Source organism: Rhea pennata, chromosome 3 (assembly GCF_028389875.1).
Source record: "Rhea pennata isolate bPtePen1 chromosome 3, bPtePen1.pri, whole genome shotgun sequence".
NCBI classification, from domain to species: Eukaryota; Metazoa; Chordata; class Aves; order Rheiformes; family Rheidae; genus Rhea; species Rhea pennata.
In genome coordinates this window covers 89,941,410-89,962,718 of record NC_084665.1, presented here as the reverse complement: position 1 = coordinate 89,962,718, position 21,309 = coordinate 89,941,410, and the positions used below count along the sequence as shown (strand labels likewise).

The following is a 21,309-nucleotide window of genomic DNA, read 5'->3' as shown; positions in this document are numbered from 1 at the left end:
GGGTTCTGTTACCCGGCGTGCAAGCACCCAATAGACACACAGGGTCGAGATATTGGTTTATTTCATTTCTGCACAGAGATGGGTGCTAGGTGGTAAACCCACAAAGCTAGCACACCTCCTCCCCCTCTCATTCTTAATTATACACACTTTTCAGGGAGTACTTTATACAAATCTTACTATTGGTTACAATTTCATCACCTCAGGTAATCGCTCTGCGCTTGCGCTTTCACATTCCTGTTAATGAGCATAGGAGGCGAAAAAGAGGCGGTAACATCATTATCATGTCATTTCCATCTCATTATTCATTTAGGGGTGTGAAGTTTAATATGTTAATAAGCCTTACTGAACCTAAGGTCACTTCTGGGTTACTCTGCTCTTTCTGCCTTACCTACCCCTCGCATTCTTCAAAGCGCTGTGGTTTCATCCAGGTTATTTAGCCGGAGCTGGTTATCCTTTGCAGTACTGTTTTTCTCTCTCTCTTGTCCTTGAGTCTTGTGAACTATTTGCAAGGTTTTCCTCACAGTATTTCTCTAACAATTCCCCCCTTTGAGACTTGTTAATATCACTTATCTAGCAAGTCTCATTTAAACAACTTCAATTATTCTTACATGGATGCTAAGTTAATTCTAAGTATTTCCCATGGCATGGGTAATCCGGGAGATTTGGGGAATAGAGAAGCAAGCAGTAATCTGAGTCACTTTTTCCGAAGGCCCGTATAAGCTACAGAATCAGGTTAGTTGTACCAATGAGCATGCATAACAAAATTAACAATGTCCTCATTTTCCATCTTAACTCTATAGCAAACAAATTAGATTAAACAAATCAATATTCTTATAAATCAGCTCTATCTATTATTAACATTACTATCAGAATGCAAAATAACACCTAATAACACTAAGAGCACTCTAACTCCATGTAAAAGAGTTCAGTTTTCCACGTGCAATTCATCACTTTCCTAACTTCTGTATTCTGTGGGGGTGGCAGTCCACGAGTCATTCAACGGTGTCGTCTTAATTCGGGAATCGTGGGTCCAGGAACTTATTCCCTCCACCTTTACTGCAGTATGAGTTGTCAGAAGCACCAGGTAAGGTCCTTTCCACTTTTCTCTTAGTGGTTCTTCTTTCCATGTCCGAATATAAACCAGATCCCCAGGCTTGAAGTCATGCACAGGGGAATGCAATGGAAGGGGGGTACGTTGACTAAGGTAGCTACGTAAAGATGTTAGTACCCGGGACAAAGACAATAAATACTCTCTCAACATTTCTTCCCCTCTTACATGCATTTCATCACTTTGTCCCCCTATTTCATTAATTGGGTAAGGTTTCCCGTAAAGTATTTCAAAAGGGCTTACTCCCTCTTTGATTCTTGGGGTTATTCTTAATCTCATCAAGGCCATTGGTAATACATCTATCCATTTAGGATGGGTTTCCTGACACAGTTTTGAAATATGCCTTTTAAGTGTTTGGTTCGTTCTTTCCACCTTACCGCTAGACTGGGGTCTCCACGGAGTGTGTAATTCCCATTTCATCTGTAAAAATTTGGATGTTCCTTGAACCACCTCTGAAATAAAATGAGGTCCATTACCTGAGGATATACCTTCAGGAATCCCAAATCGAGGAATTATCTCTTTTAGTAAACTTTTAATTACTTCTTTTGCACGATTGGTGGAGCATGGGAAGGCTTCTGGCCAACCAGAAAAAGTATCTGCCAAAACAAGTAAATATTTAAACCGACCACATTTAGACAATTCAGAGAACTCTATCTGCCAGTGTTCCCCCGGGGTTAATCCTCTTCTTAGTTCTCCCATGGGTGGTTTCTTCTGAATTTTGGGGTTATTTGCACAACAGGTGGGGCATCTTTTTACAATAAGGTCAGCATTTGATAGCATTTTTGATCCCACAGCATATCTTTTCACACTGCTTATCATAGCATCTGCTCCCACGTGAGTTTCTTCACGCAGTCTTTTGAGGAACACTTCCATCATTTTGGCTGTAGTTAAAACTTGTCCATTGGGGGTGACCCACCACCCTTCAGCATTTTTTGTACGTTTTAGCCTTTCTGCCAATTGATTTTCTTTGTCTGAATATTCAGGAGGTCTCATTTGTATTTTCCTACTGGGTAATAAAGCCCCAATCACCTGTCCTGCTAGTGCTGCCTTTTTGGCTGCCATATCTGCTCTCCTGTTTCCTTGTGCCACTTCACTATTTCCCTTCTGGTGGGCTGTGCAATGCATTATAGCTACTTCTTTGGGTTCCATTATTGCTTGTAACAATCTTAATATCTCTTGTCCATACTTTATATTACTTCCTTGAGAATTTAAGAGCCCTCGTTCTTTCCAAATCGCTCCATGAGCGTGCACTGCCCCAAAGGCATCCTTTGAGTCAGTATATATATTTACTCTTTGGCCCGTTCCGATTTCAAGGGCTCGTATAAGGGCAATGATTTCAGCCTTTTGTGCTGAGGTGTTTCGTGGCAATGGTTTAGCTTCTACTTCTTTCCACTGAGTCACTACTGCCTATCCAGCCTTTCTCTCTCCATTCTGTACAAAGCTGCTCCCATCTGTATATAGCTCCACATCTGGATTCTGCAAAGGTTCATCCTTTAAATCAGGCCGGCTAGAGTATACTTGCTCTAGAGTGGCCAGACAGTCACGTTGTAACTCGTTTTGCTCTTCACCAGGTAGCAGAGTAGCAGGGTTTAAGGTCGAAACCACCTTTAAGGTAATATCTCCTTGTTCCAATAACACCGCATGATATTTTACCAGTCTGCTCGGGGAAATCCAATGATGCCCCTTTTGATTTAAACTTGCTGATACTGCATGTGGTACGAAAACAGTTAAGGGCTGTCCCAGAGTCAATTTGCGGGCCTCTTGTGTTAATAAGAAGGTGGCTGCTATAGCCCGGAGGCAGGCCGGCCATCCTTTACTTACTTCGTCTAATTGTTTAGAAAAATATGCCGCTGGTCTTTGCCAGCTCCCAAGCATTTGGGTCATTACTGCCGAGGCCACCTGCTGCCGCTCGTGCACATACAATTGAAAGGGTTTAGCCATATCTGGGAGTCCCAGTGCTGGAGCCTCCATCAATTTCTTTTTCCTTTCATCGAAATTAGCACGGCATGCCGGGGTCCACTCTAACCGTTCTCCCGGACCCTTTAGGGCTGCATATAAAGGTTTAGTTATCAGCCCAAAATTAGGGATCCATATGCGGCAAAATCCTGCCATTCCCAAGAATCCCCTCAGCTGTCTTTTCGTGCGGGGTACTGCAATTCGGCATATAGGCTCTTTTCTTTCCGCTCCTAGTGCACGTTGTCCTTTCAATATTTTAAAACCAAGATATTGGGCTTCCTTCTTCGCAGTCTGAGCCTTTTTCTTTGAAACACGATACCCGGCAAGTCCCCCAAAATTTAACAGACTCACTGTCGCCTCTAAACATATTTGCTCTGAATCCGCTCCAACCAAAATGTCATGCACCTACTGTAAAAGAGTGACATTTTTGTTACCTTCCTGCCATTGGGCTAGTTGTTTGGCCAAGATCTCACCAAGCGGGGTAGGACTGTTCTTGAATGCTTGAGGAAGAACGTCCAGCATAACTGCTCCTTCCTCCTCGTAGTGGGACTTTCCCATTCCAAGGCAAAAATTGTCTGGCTTTGTTCTTCTATAGGAATTCATATAAAAGCATCTTTTATATCTAGCACTGTATACAATTGCTAGTCTCAGGCACCGAGGCTAAAAGAGTATATGGGTTTGGCACGGTTGGATGGATATCTTTTGTTATTTGGTTCAGTGCCCTTAGGTCCTGGTCCAGTCGATATTCTTGGGAGCGCGGTTTCCTTACCGGCAGGATGGGTGTGTTGAATTCAGACTGACACTCTCTAAGCAAGCCATATTGCAAGAAGGCATTAATTAGGGGTTCCAATCCTCTACGTGCTTCTAGCTTGGTAGGGTACTGATGCACTTGAACTGGCTTCGCTCCTCGTTGGAGCTCTATTTTGAGCGGAGTCGCGTTTTTTGCTTTCCCTGGCTTTGCTGAGGCCCAAACCAAGGGAATCACCGCATCCAATACACTTGAAGGGATACTTGCACTGTTATCGTCTGGAGCTGAGCCCACCAAAAGGCAGATTTGTGCTCTCCGTGCCGATTCTGGAGGGCTGTGGAGCTGCACGGAACTCTCAGAAAAGGTCACCTGCGCATTCAGTTTGCATAGTGAATCCCGTCCTAATAAAGGGAGGGGACACTCTGGCATATAGAGAAATTCCTGAGTCAATTTAGTACCTCCAATCGTACACTCCATTGGTTGCAAAAATGGCCTCAAAGCTTTCCTTCCCGTAGCCCCAACAATAGTGGTAGTAGTCTTACTTAAGGGTCTTTTACAGCTAGTTATCACTGAATGAGTAGCTCCACTATCAAATAAAAAATCTATAGTTTCATTCCCCAGCTTTAGTGGAACCAGGGCATCAGCTGAGGAAATTCTCATTTTCTACCCCGGTCCCCTTCATTCCCTATTTGACTCCTCTAGCATAATTAGGTCGGTGTTTGCTGGGCTCTGTAGCTTTGTTATCCTTCTTCGATTTGGACATTCCTTTTTCCAGTGCCCTTCCTGTCTACAAATTGCACATTGATTTGGACCCAAAGGGGGTCTAGGGAGGCCTCCTCCTGGCCTCCCTCCCCTTCCACTTCTTCCTCCTCTGTTACCTCTTCTGCTGCCCCTGCCCCTGCCTTGGAATTCATTCCTCTGCACAGCTGCCAGGATAGAAGCCTGTAGTTTCATTCGATTTTGTGTTTCTCTTGTTCTCTTTTCATCTCGATTCTTATATACCTTACACGCTATTTCTATCAGCTGAGAATGTCTATACATTCCCCCAGCTCCATCTACCTTCTGTAGCTTCTTCCTAATATCCTGAGCTGACTGGCCACTGAAGAGCATATTAATCAGCCTTTGATTCGTTTCCTCATTTGGATCCAGGTCTGTCCATTTTCTGGCTGTTTCGCATAATCTTTCACAAAAGGCCGAGGGATTTTCTTCAGGCCCTTGCTTTACTTCATACAACTTTGATACACTCTTTGGTTTCGGAACCCCGTACCGAACCCCGTATAAAATTAGCTATTGATACTGCCTCAATAGCCGTTATCCCCGCTCCTATTTGGATCCCACTCTGGATCCTTTCTGGTGGGTAAATAGACCTCAGGATCCCCCTTTCTGTCCCTTCTCTCTCCCTCTTCTTTTGCCTTATCAGTTACCAGCCTCTTTTCTTCTCCCGTCAGGGAAGTACTCAACAGCGCCTGCACATCTCCCCAGTTAGGATTATGAGTTATCATAATAGTCTCCAAAAGCTGCTGCAGCTTCTCAGGATTTTCCCTATATGATCCAATAGACTGCTTCCAGTTTAGTAAATCCGAGGCTGTAAAAGGAACATGTACAAATACTGGTAGCCCTTCTGGTCCCACTGCTTGCCTCAAAGGAGCCTGTATAACAGGTTGTTTCCATCTCCTAGTTCGGCCAGAAACAGGGCTGGACTCTTTGCTTTCTAGCGGGGGGGCCGATGCTTCAACTGAGGCGGAATCGTTTCCACAAGAGGGGGGCACTGTCAGTAGTTGTACATCCTCCTGCTCCTCTCCGTTCAGAATCTTTCTGTTAGCACAATACCCGCTCTCCTCCTCCTTTCCTACTGCAACCGTTACAGATTCCTCTTCACTTATAAGTCCACATTCCCTTTGAATTCCTGGTTCCCTGTGTAGTGGCATAAAAGCCTCCACATAGGGTATTTCATCCCACTTCCCCTTCCGGCAACAAAACAGCAGTAACTGGAACATAGTGTTATAGTTCAAGGTCCCATTTTTTGGCCATTGCTCATCACATTCCAGCTTATACATTGGCCACCACTGATTACAATATCCTCTCATTCTTTTTTTTTTTGTCATCCGATCTCCACCAAAGATATCCCAGTGTTCCAAAATACAACCCAAAGGGCTACAGGGAGGAATCCTGGACTGGCTTGATCCCATGTCAGTTACCTAGAAATACCAACCTTATTACCTAGAAATACCTTTTTTCCCGTACCTTTGTGTGCACTCAGCTCTGACCCCTCTGGTCAATTTAAGGCAACCCTTGCCGAGCGTCTACGTGTGACATAATCCAACATAATCTTCCGCGGAAGTAAGTAAATTCTAAACTCACCAATCCAAAGATTCACCCCCTTTCGCCCTGGCACAAATATCTCTGGTCGGCGTTGCACCTTTGAGTCCCGGGTCGTCCCGACTTGGGAGGGAGGTCGGAGGACTCCCCGATCAAGAGGTCGGTGCGCGCTGGAGCTCGATCCGATCCAGTCCGCTGTCGGGAACGGCAAGATGATCCAGGCAAGGCCTTCTGGCAAGTCCCATCTGGGTCGCCAAACTGTTGTCCCAAAATGTGGGTTCTGTTACCCGGCGTGCAAGCACCCAATAGACACACAGGGCCGAGATATTGGTTTATTTCATTTCTGCGCAGAGATGGGTGCGAGGTGGTAAACCCACAAAGCTCGCACACCTCCTCCCCCTCTCATTCTGGATTTGTACACACTTTTCAGGGAGTACTTTATACAAATCTTCCTATTGGTTACAGCTTCATCACCTCAGGTAATCGCTCTGCGCTTGCGCTTTCACATTCCTGTTAATGAGCATAGGAGGCGAAGAAGAGGCGGTAACATCATTATCATGTCATTTCCATCTCATTATTCATTTAGGGGTGTGAAGTTTAATACGTTAATAAGCCTTAATGAACCTAAGGTCACTTCTGGGTTACTCTGCTGTTTCTGTCTTACCTACCCCTCCCCTTCTTCAAAGCGCTGTGGCTTCATCCAGGTTATTTAGCCGGAGCTGGTTATCCTTTGCAGTACTGTTTTTCTCTCTCTCTTGTCCTTGAGTCTTGTGAACTATTTGCAAGGTTTTCCTCACAGTATTTCTCTAACAATTCCCCTCTTTGAGACTTGTTAATATCCCTTATCTAGCAAGTCTCATTTAAACAACTTCAATTATTCTTACATGGATGCTAAGTTAATTCTAAGTATTTCCCATGGCATGGGTAATCCGGGAGATTTGGGGAATAGAGAAGCAAGCAGTAATCTGAGTCACTTTTTCCGAAGGCCCGTATAAGCTACAGAATCAGGTTAGTTGTACCAATGAGCATGCATAACAAAATTAACAATGTCCTCATTTTCCATCTTAACTCTATAGCAAACAAATTAGATTAAACAAATCAATATTCTTATAAATCAGCTCTATCTATTATTAACATTACTATCAGAATGCAAAATAACACCTAATAACACTAAGAGCACTCTAACTCCATGTAAAAGAGTTCAGTTTTCCACGTGCAATTCATCACTTTCCTAACTTCTGTATTCTGTGGGGGTGGCAGTCCACGAGTCATTCAACGGTGTCGTCTTAATTCGGGAATCGTGGGTCCAGGAACTTATTCCCTCCACCTTTACTGCAGTATGAGTTGTCAGAAGCACCAGGTAAGGTCCTTTCCACTTTTCTCTTAGTGGCTCTTCTTTCCATGTCCGAATATAAACCAGATCCCCAGGCTTGAAGTCATGCACAGGAAAATACAATGGAAGGGGGGTACGTTGATTAAGGTAGCTACGTAAAGATGTTAGTACCCGGGACAAAGACAATAAATACTCTCTCAACATTTCTTCCCCTCTTACATGCATTTCATCACTTTGTCTCCCTATTTCATTAATTGGGTAAGGTTTCCCGTAAAGTATTTCAAAAGGGCTTACTCCCTCTTTGATTCTTGGGGTTATTCTTAGTCTCATCAAGGCCATTGGTAATACATCTATCCATTTAGGATGGGTTTCCTGACACAGTTTTGAAATATGCCTTTTAAGTGTTTGGTTCGTTCTTTCCACCTTACCGCTAGACTGGGGTCTCCATGGAGTGTGTAATTCCCATTTCATCTGTAAAAATTTGGATGTGCCTTGAACCACCTCTGAAATAAAATGAGGTCCATTACCTGAGGATATACCTTCAGGAATCCCAAATCGAGGAATTATCTCTTTTAGTAAACTTTTAATTACTTCTTTTGCACGATTGGTGGAGCATGGGAAGGCTTCTGGCCAACCAGAAAAAGTATCTGCCAAAACAAGTAAATATTTAAACCGACCACATTTAGACAATTCAGAGAACTCTATCTGCCAGTGTTCCCCCGGGGTTAATCCTCTTCTTAGTTCTCCCATGGGTGGTTTCTTCTGAATTTTGGGGTTATTTGCACAACAGGTGGGGCATCTTTTTACAATAAGGTCAGCATTTGATAGCATCTTTGATCCCACAGCATATCTTTTCACACTGCTTATCATAGCATCTGCTCCCACGTGAGTTTCTTCACGCAGTCTTTTGAGGAACACTTCCATCATTTTGGCTGTAGTTAAAACTTGTCCATTGGGGGTGACCCACCACCCTTCAGCATTTTTTGTACGTTTTAGCCTTTCTGCCAATTGATTTTCTTTGTCTGAATATTCAGGAGGTCTCATTTGTATTTTCCTACTGGGTAATAAAGCCCCAATCACCTGTCCTGCTAGTGCTGCCTTTTTGGCTGCCATATCTGCTCTCCTGTTTCCTTGTGCCACTTCACTATTTCCCTTCTGGTGGGCTGTGCAATGCATTATAGCTACTTCTTTGGGTTCCATTATTGCTTGTAACAATCTTAATATCTCTTGTCCATACTTTATATTACTTCCTTGAGAATTTAAGAGCCCTCGTTCTTTCCAAATCGCTCCATGAGCGTGCACTGCCCCAAAGGCATCCTTTGAGTCAGTATATATATTTACTCTTTGGCCCGTTCCGATTTCAAGGGCTCGTATAAGGGCAATGATTTCAGCCTTTTGTGCTGAGGTGTTTCGTGGCAATGGTTTAGCTTCTACTTCTTTCCACTGAGTCACTACTGCCTATCCAGCCTTTCTCTCTCCATTCTGTACAAAGCTGCTCCCATCTGTATATAGCTCCACATCTGGATTCTGCAAAGGTTCATCCTTTAAATCAGGCCGGCTAGAGTATACTTGCTCTAGAGTGGCCAGACAGTCACGTTGTAACTCGTTTTGCTCTTCACCAGGTAGCAGAGTAGCAGGGTTTAAGGTCGAAACCACCTTTAAGGTAATATCTCCTTGTTCCAATAACACCGCATGATATTTTACCAGTCTGCTCGGGGAAATCCAATGATGCCCCCTTTGATTTAAACTTGCTGATACTGCATGTGGTACGAAAACAGTTAAGGGCTGTCCCAGAGTCAATTTGCGGGCCTCTTGTGTTAATAAGAAGGTGGCTGCTATAGCCCGGAGGCAGGCCGGCCATCCTTTACTTACTTCGTCTAATTGTTTAGAAAAATATGCCGCTGGTCTTTGCCAGCTCCCAAGCATTTGGGTCATTACTGCCGAGGCCACCTGCTGCCGCTCGTGCACATACAATTGAAAGGGTTTAGCCATATCTGGGAGTCCCAGTGCTGGAGCTTCCATCAATTTCTTTTTCCTTTCATCGAAACTAGCACGGCATGCCGGGGTCCACTCTAACCGTTCTCCCGGACCCTTTAGGGCTGCATATAAAGGTTTAGTTATCAGCCCAAAATTAGGGATCCATATGCGGCAAAATCCTGCCATTCCCAAGAATCCCCTCAGCTGTCTTTTCGTGCGGGGTACTGCAATTCGGCATATAGGCTCTTTTCTTTCCGCTCCTAGTGCACGTTGTCCTTTCAATATTTTAAAACCAAGATATTGGGCTTCCTTCTTCGCAGTCTGAGCCTTTTTCTTTGAAACACGATACCCGGCAAGTCCCCCAAAATTTAACAGACTCACTGTCGCCTCTAAACATATTTGCTCTGAATCCGCTCCAACCAAAATGTCATGCACCTACTGTAAAAGAGTGACATTTTTGTTACCTTCCTGCCATTGGGCTAGTTGTTTGGCCAAGATCTCACCAAGCGGGGTAGGACTGTTCTTGAATGCTTGAGGAAGAACGTCCAGCATAACTGCTCCTTCCTCCTCGTAGTGGGACTTTCCCATTCCAAGGCAAAAATTGTCTGGCTTTGTTCTTCTATAGGAATTCATATAAAAGCATCTTTTATATCTAGCACTGTATACAATTGCTAGTCTCAGGCACCGAGGCTAAAAGAGTATATGGGTTTGGCACGGTTGGATGGATATCTTTTGTTATTTGGTTCAGTGCCCTTAGGTCCTGGTCCAGTCGATATTCTTGGGAGCGCGGTTTCCTTACCGGCAGGATGGGTGTGTTGAATTCAGACTGACACTCTCTAAGCAAGCCATATTGCAAGAAGGCATTAATTAGGGGTTCCAATCCTCTACGTGCTTCTAGCTTGGTAGGGTACTGATGCACTTGAACTGGCTTCGCTCCTCGTTGGAGCTCTATTTTGAGCGGAGTCGCGTTTTTTGCTTTCCCTGGCTTTGCTGAGGCCCAAACCAAGGGAATCACCGCATCCAATACACTTGAAGGGATACTTGCACTGTTATCGTCTGGAGCTGAGCCCACCAAAAGGCAGATTTGTGCTCTCCGTGCCGATTCTGGAGGGCTGTGGAGCTGCACGGAACTCTCAGAAAAGGTCACCTGCGCATTCAGTTTGCATAGTGAATCCCGTCCTAATAAAGGGAGGGGACACTCTGGCATATAGAGAAATTCCTGAGTCAATTTAGTACCTCCAATCGTACACTCCATTGGTTGCAAAAATGGCCTCAAAGCTTTCCTTCCCGTAGCCCCAACAATAGTGGTAGTAGTCTTACTTAAGGGTCTTTTACAGCTAGTTATCACTGAATGAGTAGCTCCACTATCAAATAAAAAATCTATAGTTTCATTCCCCAGCTTTAGTGGAACCAGGGCATCAGCTGAGGAAATTCTCATTTTCTACCCCGGTCCCCTTCATTCCCTATTTGACTCCTCTAGCATAATTAGGTCGGTGTTTGCTGGGCTCTGTAGCTTTGTTATCCTTCTTCGATTTGGACATTCCTTTTTCCAGTGCCCTTCCTGTCTACAAATTGCACATTGATTTGGACCCAAAGGGGGTCTAGGGAGGCCTCCTCCTGGCCTCCCTCCCCTTCCACTTCTTCCTCCTCTGTTACCTCTTCTGCTGCCCCTGCCCCTGCCTTGGAATTCATTCCTCTGCACAGCTGCCAGGATAGAAGCCTGTAGTTTCATTCGATTTTGTGTTTCTCTTGTTCTCTTTTCATCTCGATTCTTATATACCTTACACGCTATTTCTATCAGCTGAGAATGTCTATACATTCCCCCAGCTCCATCTACCTTCTGTAGCTTCTTCCTAATATCCTGAGCTGACTGGCCACTGAAGAGCATATTAATCAGCCTTTGATTCGTTTCCTCATTTGGATCCAGGTCTGTCCATTTTCTGGCTGTTTCGCATAATCTTTCACAAAAGGCCAAGGGATTTTCTTCAGGCCCTTGCTTTACTTCATACAACTTTGATACACTCTTTGGTTTCGGAACCCCGTACCGAACCCCGTATAAAATTAGCTATTGATACTGCCTCAATAGCCGTTATCCCCGCTCCTATTTGGATCCCACTCTGGATCCTTTCTGGTGGGTAAATAGACCTCAGGATCCCCCTTTCTGTCCCTTCTCTCTCCCTCTTCTTTTGCCTTATCAGTTACCAGCCTCTTTTCTTCTCCCGTCAGGGAAGTACTCAACAGCGCCTGCACATCTCCCCAGTTAGGATTATGAGTTATCATAATAGTCTCCAAAAGCTGCTGCAGCTTCTCAGGATTTTCCCTATATGATCCAATAGACTGCTTCCAGTTTAGTAAATCCGAGGCTGTAAAAGGAACATGTACAAATACTGGCAGCCCTTCTGGTCCCACTGCTTGCCTCAAAGGAGCCTGTATAACAGGTTGTTTCCATCTCCTAGTTCGGCCAGAAACAGGGCTGGACTCTTTGCTTTCTAGCGGGGGGGCCGATGCGTCAACTGAGGCGGAATCGTTTCCACAAGAGGGGGGCACTGTCAGTAGTTGTACATCCTCCTGCTCCTCTCCGTTCAGAATCTTTCTGTTAGCACAATACCCGCTCTCCTCCTTCTTTCCTACTGCAACCGTTACAGATTCCTCTTCACTTATAAGTCCACATTCCCTTTGAATTCCTGGTTCCCTGTGTAGTGGCATAAAAGCCTCCACATAGGGTATTTCATCCCACTTCCCCTTCCGGCAACAAAACAGCAGTAACTGGAACATAGTGTTATAGTTCAAGGTCCCATTTTTTGGCCATTGCTCATCACATTCCAGCTTATACATTGGCCACCACTGATTACAATATCCTCTCATTCTTTTTTTTTGTCATCCGATCTCCACCAAAGATATCCCAGTGTTCCAAAATACAACCCAAAGGGCTACAGGGAGGAATCCTGGACTGGCTTGATCCCATGTCAGTTACCTAGAAATACCAACCTTATTACCTAGAAATACCTTTTTTCCCGTACCTTTGTGTGCACTCAGCTCTGACCCCTCTGGTCAATTTAAGGCAACCCTTGCCGAGCGTCTACGTGTGACATAATCCAACATAATCTTCCGCGGAAGTAAGTAAATTCTAAACTCACCAATCCAAAGATTCACCCCCTTTCGCCCTGGCACAAATATCTCTGGTCGGCGTTGCACCTTTGAGTCCCGGGTCGTCCCGACTTGGGAGGGAGGTCGGAGGACTCCCCGATCAAGAGGTCGGTGCGCGCTGGAGCTCGATCCGATCCAGTCCGCTGTCGGGAACGGCAAGATGATCCGGGCAAGGCCTTCTGGCAAGTCCCATCTGGGTCGCCAAACTGTTGTCCCAAAACGTGGGTTCTGTTACCCGGCGTGCAAGCACCCAATAGACACACAGGGCCGAGATATTGGTTTATTTCATTTCTGCGCAGAGATGGGTGCGAGGTGGTAAACCCACAAAGCTCGCACACCTCCTCCCCCTCTCATTCTGGATTTGTACACACTTTTCAGGGAGTACTTTATACAAATCTTCCTATTGGTTACAGCTTCATCACCTCAGGTAATCGCTCTGCGCTTGCGCTTTCACATTCCTGTTAATGAGCATAGGAGGCGAAGAAGAGGCGGTAACATCATTATCATGTCATTTCCATCTCATTATTCATTTAGGGGTGTGAAGTTTAATACGTTAATAAGCCTTAATGAACCTAAGGTCACTTCTGGGTTATTCTGCTGTTTCTGTCTTACCTACCCCTCCCCTTCTTCAAAGCGCTGTGGCTTCATCCAGGTTATTTAGCCGGAGCTGGTTATCCTTTGCAGTACTGTTTTTCTCTCTCTCTTGTCCTTGAGTCTTGTGAACTATTTGCAAGGTTTTCCTCACAGTATTTCTCTAACAAGATGAGCTTCTCCAGAGTGAATCAGGTGTGACAGCATCACCGTTTGGTCCCCAAAGATGTGCATGTGGCATTTCCTGCAGCCCCGGACATGGGTTGTCTTCCTCCTGAAGGACACTTTGACATACAAAAGAGGGCCTGGACAACGGAAGGGGTGGCACAAAGGGGAGGGTGACGTGTGCTCACTTACCAAACACGCTGTCCCCCTGGCCTGCGCCTTGTCTGTGCCCTCATGTCGGGGGCTGCAAGGAGCTCCCTGCCTCCTCGTTAACGCGGCCTTTGTCAGCGAGCCAAGCTGCTCTCCCGGCAGGGTTTGGGCAGCAGTTCGTACGGCGATGTGGAAATAGCGGCTCTGCCTTGCCTGTTCCGGGAGACTCGGGAGCGAGGCCCTGGGGCTGGTGCGGGACACGGTGCGGAGAGGCAGGTGGGCTGGCGGGGAGCCCGGCACCGCCCTCGCTCAGCTGGGCTGCCTTGGTGGGGCCAGCTTGGATGGTGCAGGCTTGGGAGTCCCTGCCCCACAGTGCACTGCACAGGGGCAGCCTGGGCAAACCAGCTGTGCTCAGCTCCCCCCAGGCAAACTTTCTGCAGCCTTTCACAAGTGAGAAAGGAAGGAGGCTTTCTGGGAGGGGTTGGCCATGAAGACCATGTTTATCTCTTGCGGAAGGACATCGGTGAGCACTTTACCGTTCGAGCGGATGTCCCGGAGTTTGGAGAGGAGCCTGCCTGCTTCTGAAATTAGAGGCATGCTCCTTGTACACAGGTGATAGTGGCCTTTGATGGGGGTCACCAGCTGGCCTGCTTTTGGCGCACAGAGCTCTGCCTTGCACCCCCGCTGCCTGCCCGCAGGGCAGTGCTTGTGCAGCTGTGCTTCCCTTGCAGCCTGGGAAGGAATTGCCCTTTCTGCGGCCGCGGGGAGGCAGAGCAGTAGCAGACCGTGGAGAGAAAGCCATGCCCTTTGTACAGGTGTCCAGGCTTTACCCTAAGGCCATCCAGCATGGGCACCTAGAGAGAAGCGGGGACTGCTCTTCTCTTTCACACCCCCAGAGACTTCCCAAATGCCATGACGTCTGGTGCCTGGAACTGCTGGGTTTCTGTGCGTTCGAGCACGGTGTCACGTAATGTCCTGTCTTGCTTGGAGTGCCGGGCTCTGCAGGGGTCATGAATGACCTTGCTCACTGTTCCTTGCTCACCTCCGATGCAGCTGTGCTAGAGAGCTGGTGTGTAAAGCCCAGACACAGGTGGCCAGCTGCGTGTGAGCTGTGAAGCCACAGGTTTCTGCAGTAGAGTGAGAGGCAGAGAAAGGAGCCGCGGAGGACTGAGGGGAAAGCTGAGCAAAGAGAGGCGTCTCCCTCGGGGCGTGGAGGAAGTGCCCAGGGCTGTGCCCTGCGTCCCGAGGGCTGCAATTGCAGAGCCGCAGGCTGTGCAGGGAGCGCTGAGGTGGGAGGCTGTGCAAGGTAGAGCGCCAGGAACAAGTGCTCCCTCCCTTCGGTCCACACCAGAGGCCGCTTGCTCCAGCACCATCTGCACAGCTCTGAGCTCTGCCAGCCAGGACGAGCCCTCCATTTACTCCACCCAAGCTTCTCTGGTCGCTACTGCTGCAGCACCAGCTTTGCCTCTCCCTCCTTTCCCTGCTCGCTTGGCGCTCCTGCAAGGTGGCACCTGCAACCCTGCTCTAGTCTGGCCATCCCAGGGCAGCTCCTCACGGACCGCGTGGGAGGCCGGATGGCAGCCCTCCACAGGTCCCCTCCCAGTTTGCCCTGCCCTCTCTGAGGAGTTGTTTCCTTTCTTTGACCCATCACTCGTTAACCGCTACTGGAGGGAGAAACACCCGTTTGCCAGAGGTGTCTTTTGCGCTACCCGCAGCGGCCGAGGCCGGCCACGTCTCAGTAGCTTTCCAGTAGGAACCCGCACACACAACTGCACTTGCTCTCCTGACTTACGGGCTCAGTCCTTAGCAGCCCTTGCGAGGGATGCAGCTAAGAGCACGTTCTGCAAGGGAGGGTCGCTCGTTTGGGAGCCTTGCCGGGGTGTAGAGGCAAAGCAGAGAGGCTCACCCTTCCCACAGGGCACATCTTGTTGCCATAATCCCCACTTACATCCCTGGTCACCTCAGCCTATCTGGAGTAAACGTGCGCGTGGAGGGAGGGAGGGAGGGAGGGAGAGTGCCAGAGATGAGGCAGGCAACTTTTCCTCTTGGAAAGCATTTAATACTGCCAGGGGGTTTGGTTCACAGTTGCATGCAAAGCTGGTCTTCAGAAATCATGCAGAGCTCTGGCTAGAATACTGACTCCAGAGAAGGGTGGTCTCCACAACGCCGAGGTTCCTCACCAAGCTCACAATTGCTTTGGAACCGAAGGGGCAGGAATGTTTGGGACCTCTGCTCATAGACATTCTGGCACCCGTTTCCGGTCTCCTTTCCAACGGGTGCCGCAGATTGTCGCCTCTTGGCAGGACTCTGACAAGTCTCTCCGTCAATAAGCTCCCACAGGGGGTCACTGGGAAACTCACGGGGAAGTTTCTTCCAAGGGGAACCTTGCGGGTTGCACATTCCACCCCCAAAGCCTTCAGGGCAGAAACTCTGTCCCTGAGCAGATGCCTTAGAGATGCCTCTGCTGAGACTCTTCCAGGTCTCCAGAATGTGGGACTTTTTTGAGCGCTTTGCTGTGTTTTGCACAAGAGAACGCCCTGCAGCGCTTCCTGATGTGTGTGCCGGGTGGGCAGCTGTCCTCCTTGGGCTTGATGGGAAAAGCCTGGGCGTTCTTCGGAAAGATTTTTTTTTTGGGGGGGGGCAGGGCTCGGGAGTGAAACTAGTGAAGAGGTGGTGAAGACTGAGCCATCAGAGGAGAAAAGGAGCTTTGCAGGGAGCAGCCGGAGGATATTGTGGGGAGGGAGTGCCATTTGACAAGCGTGCCTGCAGGATGGCAAGGCGTTGTTTCCAGAGCCCCCTTCTCCACGCTGCACTTTGTCTCCTGACTGGGAAAAGGCTCCTCTCTTTTGGCTGCCTCCGGATCCCATCTCCTGCCTTCCAGGCTGCTGCTCTGGCAGGACAGGTCTGCCTCTGAGAAGCTCCTGGGCATGTTGCTGACCTCCTTCTTCTGATTAGTCAGCGGAGGGGCAGAGAGGCAGGTGGGATAGGTGCTGCTCCCCAAAGCACTTGCTGCTTTGGGCTGCTGCTCCTGGTGGCAGTTCACAGGGCTGCCTTCAGCTGCAGGCTCGGGGCTGTTGCAGGCAGCACTGTTCTGCTGAGCAGCACCTGGGTGTTTTGTGGGGAGAGTGAGCTGTTAGGCACCTTTTAGAGGCCATGGGAAGATGTCAGGGCACTTTCCCTGCAGCATCGTGTCCCCTCCCCCCTGGCAGGGGATGCAAAGGCAAAACCTTTGTTCCTGTGCATGGAAGTACTGGAAAGCCTTCCACTAGGGAAACCCCGCCAGACCCTCCTGAACCCTCTGCACCTCTCGGCATTTCCACAGATGTCTTCTGCTATCCAGTTACACAAAGTGATGCAGCAGCCCTGGCACGGCAAAAGCAGCCCTCCGTGCTCGTACCTGTGGAGCTGCCTGTGTGCTCCCGTGACTCCTCGGTCGAGGCAACGTCATCCCCAAATACTGCTGCGCAGTTGTGGATGAGGAGCTCCACCAAGAGCGTCACCTGCACACAGAAAGCCCCGGAGTTCAGTGCGAGGCGCTGCAAACGACGTGAGCAGCCTTTTGTGCTCCTGAGGGACGTTTCTGCAGCGGCGGCAGCAACCTTGTGTAGCCGCAGCCAGAGCTCAGAGCCTCGTGGCCCGCTATGAGCAAGGCAGCCTCAGCCCCAGCTCAGGGGAGGGGAGCAGGGTGCGGGATTCAACAGACCTTGTCGTTGCTCTCCTTCTGCACGGCCAGCGGGAGTGTGGTGTCCATGTCGCGGCTGAGCATGTTTGGCCCCACGCAGATCGCCAGGTTGCTGGCATCCATCCGGTTGCTCTCTGCACTTTCACTGATGTGGTGGAGCACAGAGAGCAAGCGCCGGAGCAAGAGGCGGTTTGCTGGAGGCAGCAGGCCAGCCACCCTGCGGGAACGCAAACAAACAGGAGGAGGAGTGCAGGCGGCAGGGGCTGCTGCTTCTTGCTTTGAGCCCCAGCGGTGGGACGGGTGGCAAAACTTACTCTCTCAGGCCTGCAATTTTCTCCTGCAGGCTGGATTTCTCCAGCGCTAGCAGCCAGTTGTCATAGAGGTCGGCCACGAGGAGTTTGCAGGGGATGTTCCTCAGGAAGTCCTGCAAGGCCAAGGCACCTATGTGAGGCTCTGGGCACTAGCAGGGAGCAGAGAGGCAGCACGCCCGTGACTTCGGTGACTCCCTGGGAGGCAGCTAGCTTTGAGCTAGCTGCTCTCAAAGGTGCAGCTGCTGGAGCTGACCATCCCGTGGCACAGGAAAATGCCCAAGGGTGCTTAGCCTGAGCCTCGGAGTGTGGTGCCTCTGGGCAAGTTTTAGCACGGAGTCCCTCCTAGGTCGATCGAGGCCCTGGCATGGGCCCACGCAGAGTCGCCCTGGGCTCTCCCAGCTACAAGTCAGCAGAACTCACCTTCAGCACCACTGCCAGCAGGTGCACGGGTTTGCTTGACAGATCAACCTGCGTGCCTCTGTCCAGCTCTTCCCTCAACTCCCTGCGTGCCTTCTCGTTGGCCGCCTTCCGGAAAATGCCCTCGGTGGCCGGGCCTCTCTCGTAGAGTAGGTCCAGGAGCTCCTGTCAAACAGACAGCCTTGGATTCGTCGCTGCACTCTGCTTGGCTCGGCTTACCATGCCGTTCTTGCTCCACGCAGAGTCCCCTGGCAGTACCCTCGCTGTCTCCTGTGCAGCCTCATGCGGGAATGCTGAACTGCAGGCACTGCAGTGGAGGCATCCCTGCAGGACACCCCTCTCCCCAGGCTTGCTTACCTGGACTGGCTGGGGCAGGGCATCACCTGGCCCACAGATGAGGGCCAGAGGCTGCCCAAAGAGAGACAGCTGGGGGCCGGAGCCTAGCTGCCCTGGGCAGTCCCCGGTGGCAGAGGTTCCTCTCCAAGCCAGGGGCCATGAGATCGCCACCTTCCGCCCTCCCTTGGCTCCGTCTGCTGCAAGCAAGAGGAAAGCAAACACGGCTTCAGCAAATGGGCCTGAGGCGCCTTTCGCCTGTGCGCAGCGCCACGTGCTGCAGCACGTTTACAGGCACCGAGGTTTTGCATGGCGAGAGAGAGCAAGAGCAGCTGCGGCTGCCCGCGGGGCTCGTGAGCTCCGGCGTGTCACCGCTGGTGGCAGGTCAGGCAGCCTGGCAGAAGCGCCGCTTTGCAAGCAGGATGGAAGAAGGCAGCGCCCCGCTTTGTTTTTCCCACTCACCAGCCGAGCAGCAAAGTGCCTCTTCGACGGCTGAAGGGTCCGCCCGGGGGCACTGCTTGGCTGCAGCCTGCAAGAAAGGGCTTCAGCCGACCGAGCCGCCCCGCAGCAGCGAGGCCGCGAGCGCGCTGCTCCAGCTGGGCGGCATTGCCGCGCTCTGCCCCAGCCCGGGGGCCTGGCTCCCTTTGCACACCCGGGAGAGGCGCCTGCACCGTGCTGAGATACCGCCCGGCTGCAGCCATCGAGGGCCGGGCAAAGGCAGCCGCTGCTCACCTCTGCCAAAATGAGTGCCTCCACGGTCCTGGCCGTCAGCGACGCCTCCTGGGCGAGAGAGCAAGGTGCCTCCGTGAGCAACCCGTTGTGTGGTCGGGTGGGAAAGCCAAGCGGCTCTCGGGGCGGAGCGGAGGCCGTGCGGACACTTACGGGGCCGTAGAAGCCGACCACCTTGGTGAGGAGCCGCAGGGAGGGCAGGCGGGTGACCCTGGCTCCCGGGGCTCCTTGGCTCTGCCTGTGCACAGGGAAGGGCGCGCAAAGAGCTCCGTCAGCCCCGGCCCTGGCTGCTCTCCCTCCCGGCAGCCCCAGCAGCGCGGACAAGGGCCCCGCAGCCTGCGCAGCCTCCAGCAGCGCTGCCTGGCAGCACGAGCCCTGCAACGGCCTCGCTCCTGCTGCCCATGGGCCTCCCCGCCATGGGGACACGCGGCAGCGGCTCGGGGTCCCCATGCGCGCACGGCAGGAGCTGTGCTGGCGGCTCCCGGCGCCTCATGCTCATCTGCAAGCACGAGGCAGAGCAGCTCCCGCTGCTGCGCCAGGAGCTGCGCGTGGCCGTGGGTGCACCTTTCCCCCACCGCTCCTTGGGCACGTCCGCGGGCAGCTCCTTCGGGAGCGCTCCGCGCCCTCCCCCTTGGCCCCAGCGGCAGCTTGAACCCCCAGCAGGGCCGACCTGAGGATGGCGTCGAGCCAGAGCTGCTTCACCTCCTGCGACCTGCAGCACAGAGCAGAAACAGCCTCAGCCCAGGCTGCTGCTGCCGCTGCTGCTCTGGACCCACACGGGCCCCACGGAGCTCTCGCCCGTGCGGGGAGAGTGCCGGGGAGAGGGCCGGGCCCCGTGGGGCAGGACAGGCAGCCGTGAGGCCCTGGGAGCTGTCCCGCGACTCACCCAAAGGTGACCACGCAGAGGCCGGTGGTCCAGACGAGGATGAGGGTCTGGCTGGTCTTAAGGCCAAAGACCTCCTCGTCGTGCTCTGGGCTGGCTGCCGCCACCGCCTCGTCGCGGCACAGCACCCACAGCTGGCTGAGCAGCACCCGGTGCCTCAGCCGGAGGATGGAGCCGCATCTGCGGGCAGGAAGGGCAGGGAGGGGGCGGTGGGTGCGCGCGGTGGGGGCGGGCGCAGCCGTCCTCGCGCTCCGGGAGCTGCGCTTGCCGGGGCAGAGCCGTGGGGCGGGAGGCGGGAGCGCTGGGCCGCGTCTCCTTACTTGAAGGTGGCGATGGCGATGGCGTGCGGGAACAGCAGGAGGTGCCGGTGGCGCGTGCGCTGGTGCCGGGTCACCTGCACGCGCTGGCGGAGCAGCAGCTCGGGGCTGCTGGAGGACACGAAGGCGCCGAGCGGCGCCGGGGACCGGGAGGCCGCCGTGCCCCAGAGCCCGAGGCGGGCGCCAGGAGCCCCACGGGCGGGGGTCCCGGGCCCTGCCTGCGTGCCGGGAGCGGGAGCGCCCCAGGCACCGCAGCACATCCCCTGCCCCATGGCGCTGGGGCCGGACAGAGCTGCGCGAGGCTGCACGCGTGTGCCTTAGCTGAGCAGTATCGCCGGGCTGAGAGCTGCCTCTGCCCACACTGCCCTGCGGTGGCACGGTGCCGCAATGGGGACGCGCCGGTGGTCGTGGCCAAGGTCACTGCGATGCCACCACGGCACATTGTGATGCATCAGTGGGTCAGCCCCAGGGGTGTGGGCCAGCAGATAAGGGGGGGGGGGGGTCTCCTGGCCTCTAGCATCTGCACTGCTGCACCATTTCATAGAATCATGGAATGAGTAAGGTTGGAAGGGACCTCTGGAGGTCATCTAGTCCAACCTCCCTGCTCAGCAGGGTCACCTAGAGCACGTTAGACAGGGTTGCACCCAGTCGGGCCTTGATCTCCAGAGAAGGAGACTCCACAAGCTCTCTGGGCAACCTGTGCCAGTGCTCCGTCACTCTCACAGGGAAGAAATTCCCCCTCACGGTCAGGCAGAATTTCCTGTGCTTCAGTTTCTGCCCATTGCCTCTTGTCCTGTCACATGGGACAACTGAAAAGAGTTTGTCCTCGTCCCCTTGACACCCTCCCTTCAAGTACTTATACACACTGATAAGATCCCCCCTCACCCTTTTCTTCCCCAGAAGAGAAGAAGAGGCCCAGCTCTCGCAGCCGTTCCTCACAGGGCAGGTGCTCCAGCCCTCTGATCATCTTCATAGCCCTACGCTGGCCTTTCTCCAGTAGCTCCATGTCTCTCTTGTAGTGGGAGCCCAGAACTGTGTACAGTACTCGAGATGAGGCCTCCCCAGGGCTCAGTAGAGCAGGAGGACCCTTAACATGCTGGCAACACTCTTCCCAAGGCAGCCCAGGATACCATTGGCTTTCTT

At 51.5% G+C, this 21,309-nt stretch overlaps 1 protein-coding gene across 1 annotated transcript; it reads right to left on the bottom strand.

Annotated features, from left to right (window-relative positions):
* Window positions 1-17,188: 17,188 nt before the first annotated feature.
* Window positions 17,189-19,416, bottom strand: LOC134138888 (T-cell activation Rho GTPase-activating protein-like). The gene is made up of 8 exons (XM_062573083.1): window positions 19,382-19,416; window positions 19,120-19,204; window positions 18,970-19,017; window positions 18,700-18,766; window positions 18,262-18,437; window positions 17,908-18,069; window positions 17,491-17,600; window positions 17,189-17,393 (listed from the first exon to the last, which is right to left on the bottom strand). Exons 1-8 carry the CDS (start codon window positions 19,414-19,416, stop codon window positions 17,189-17,191), a joined length of 888 nt encoding a protein of 295 aa, XP_062429067.1.
* Between the last annotated feature and the right edge of the window lie 1,893 nt (window positions 19,417-21,309).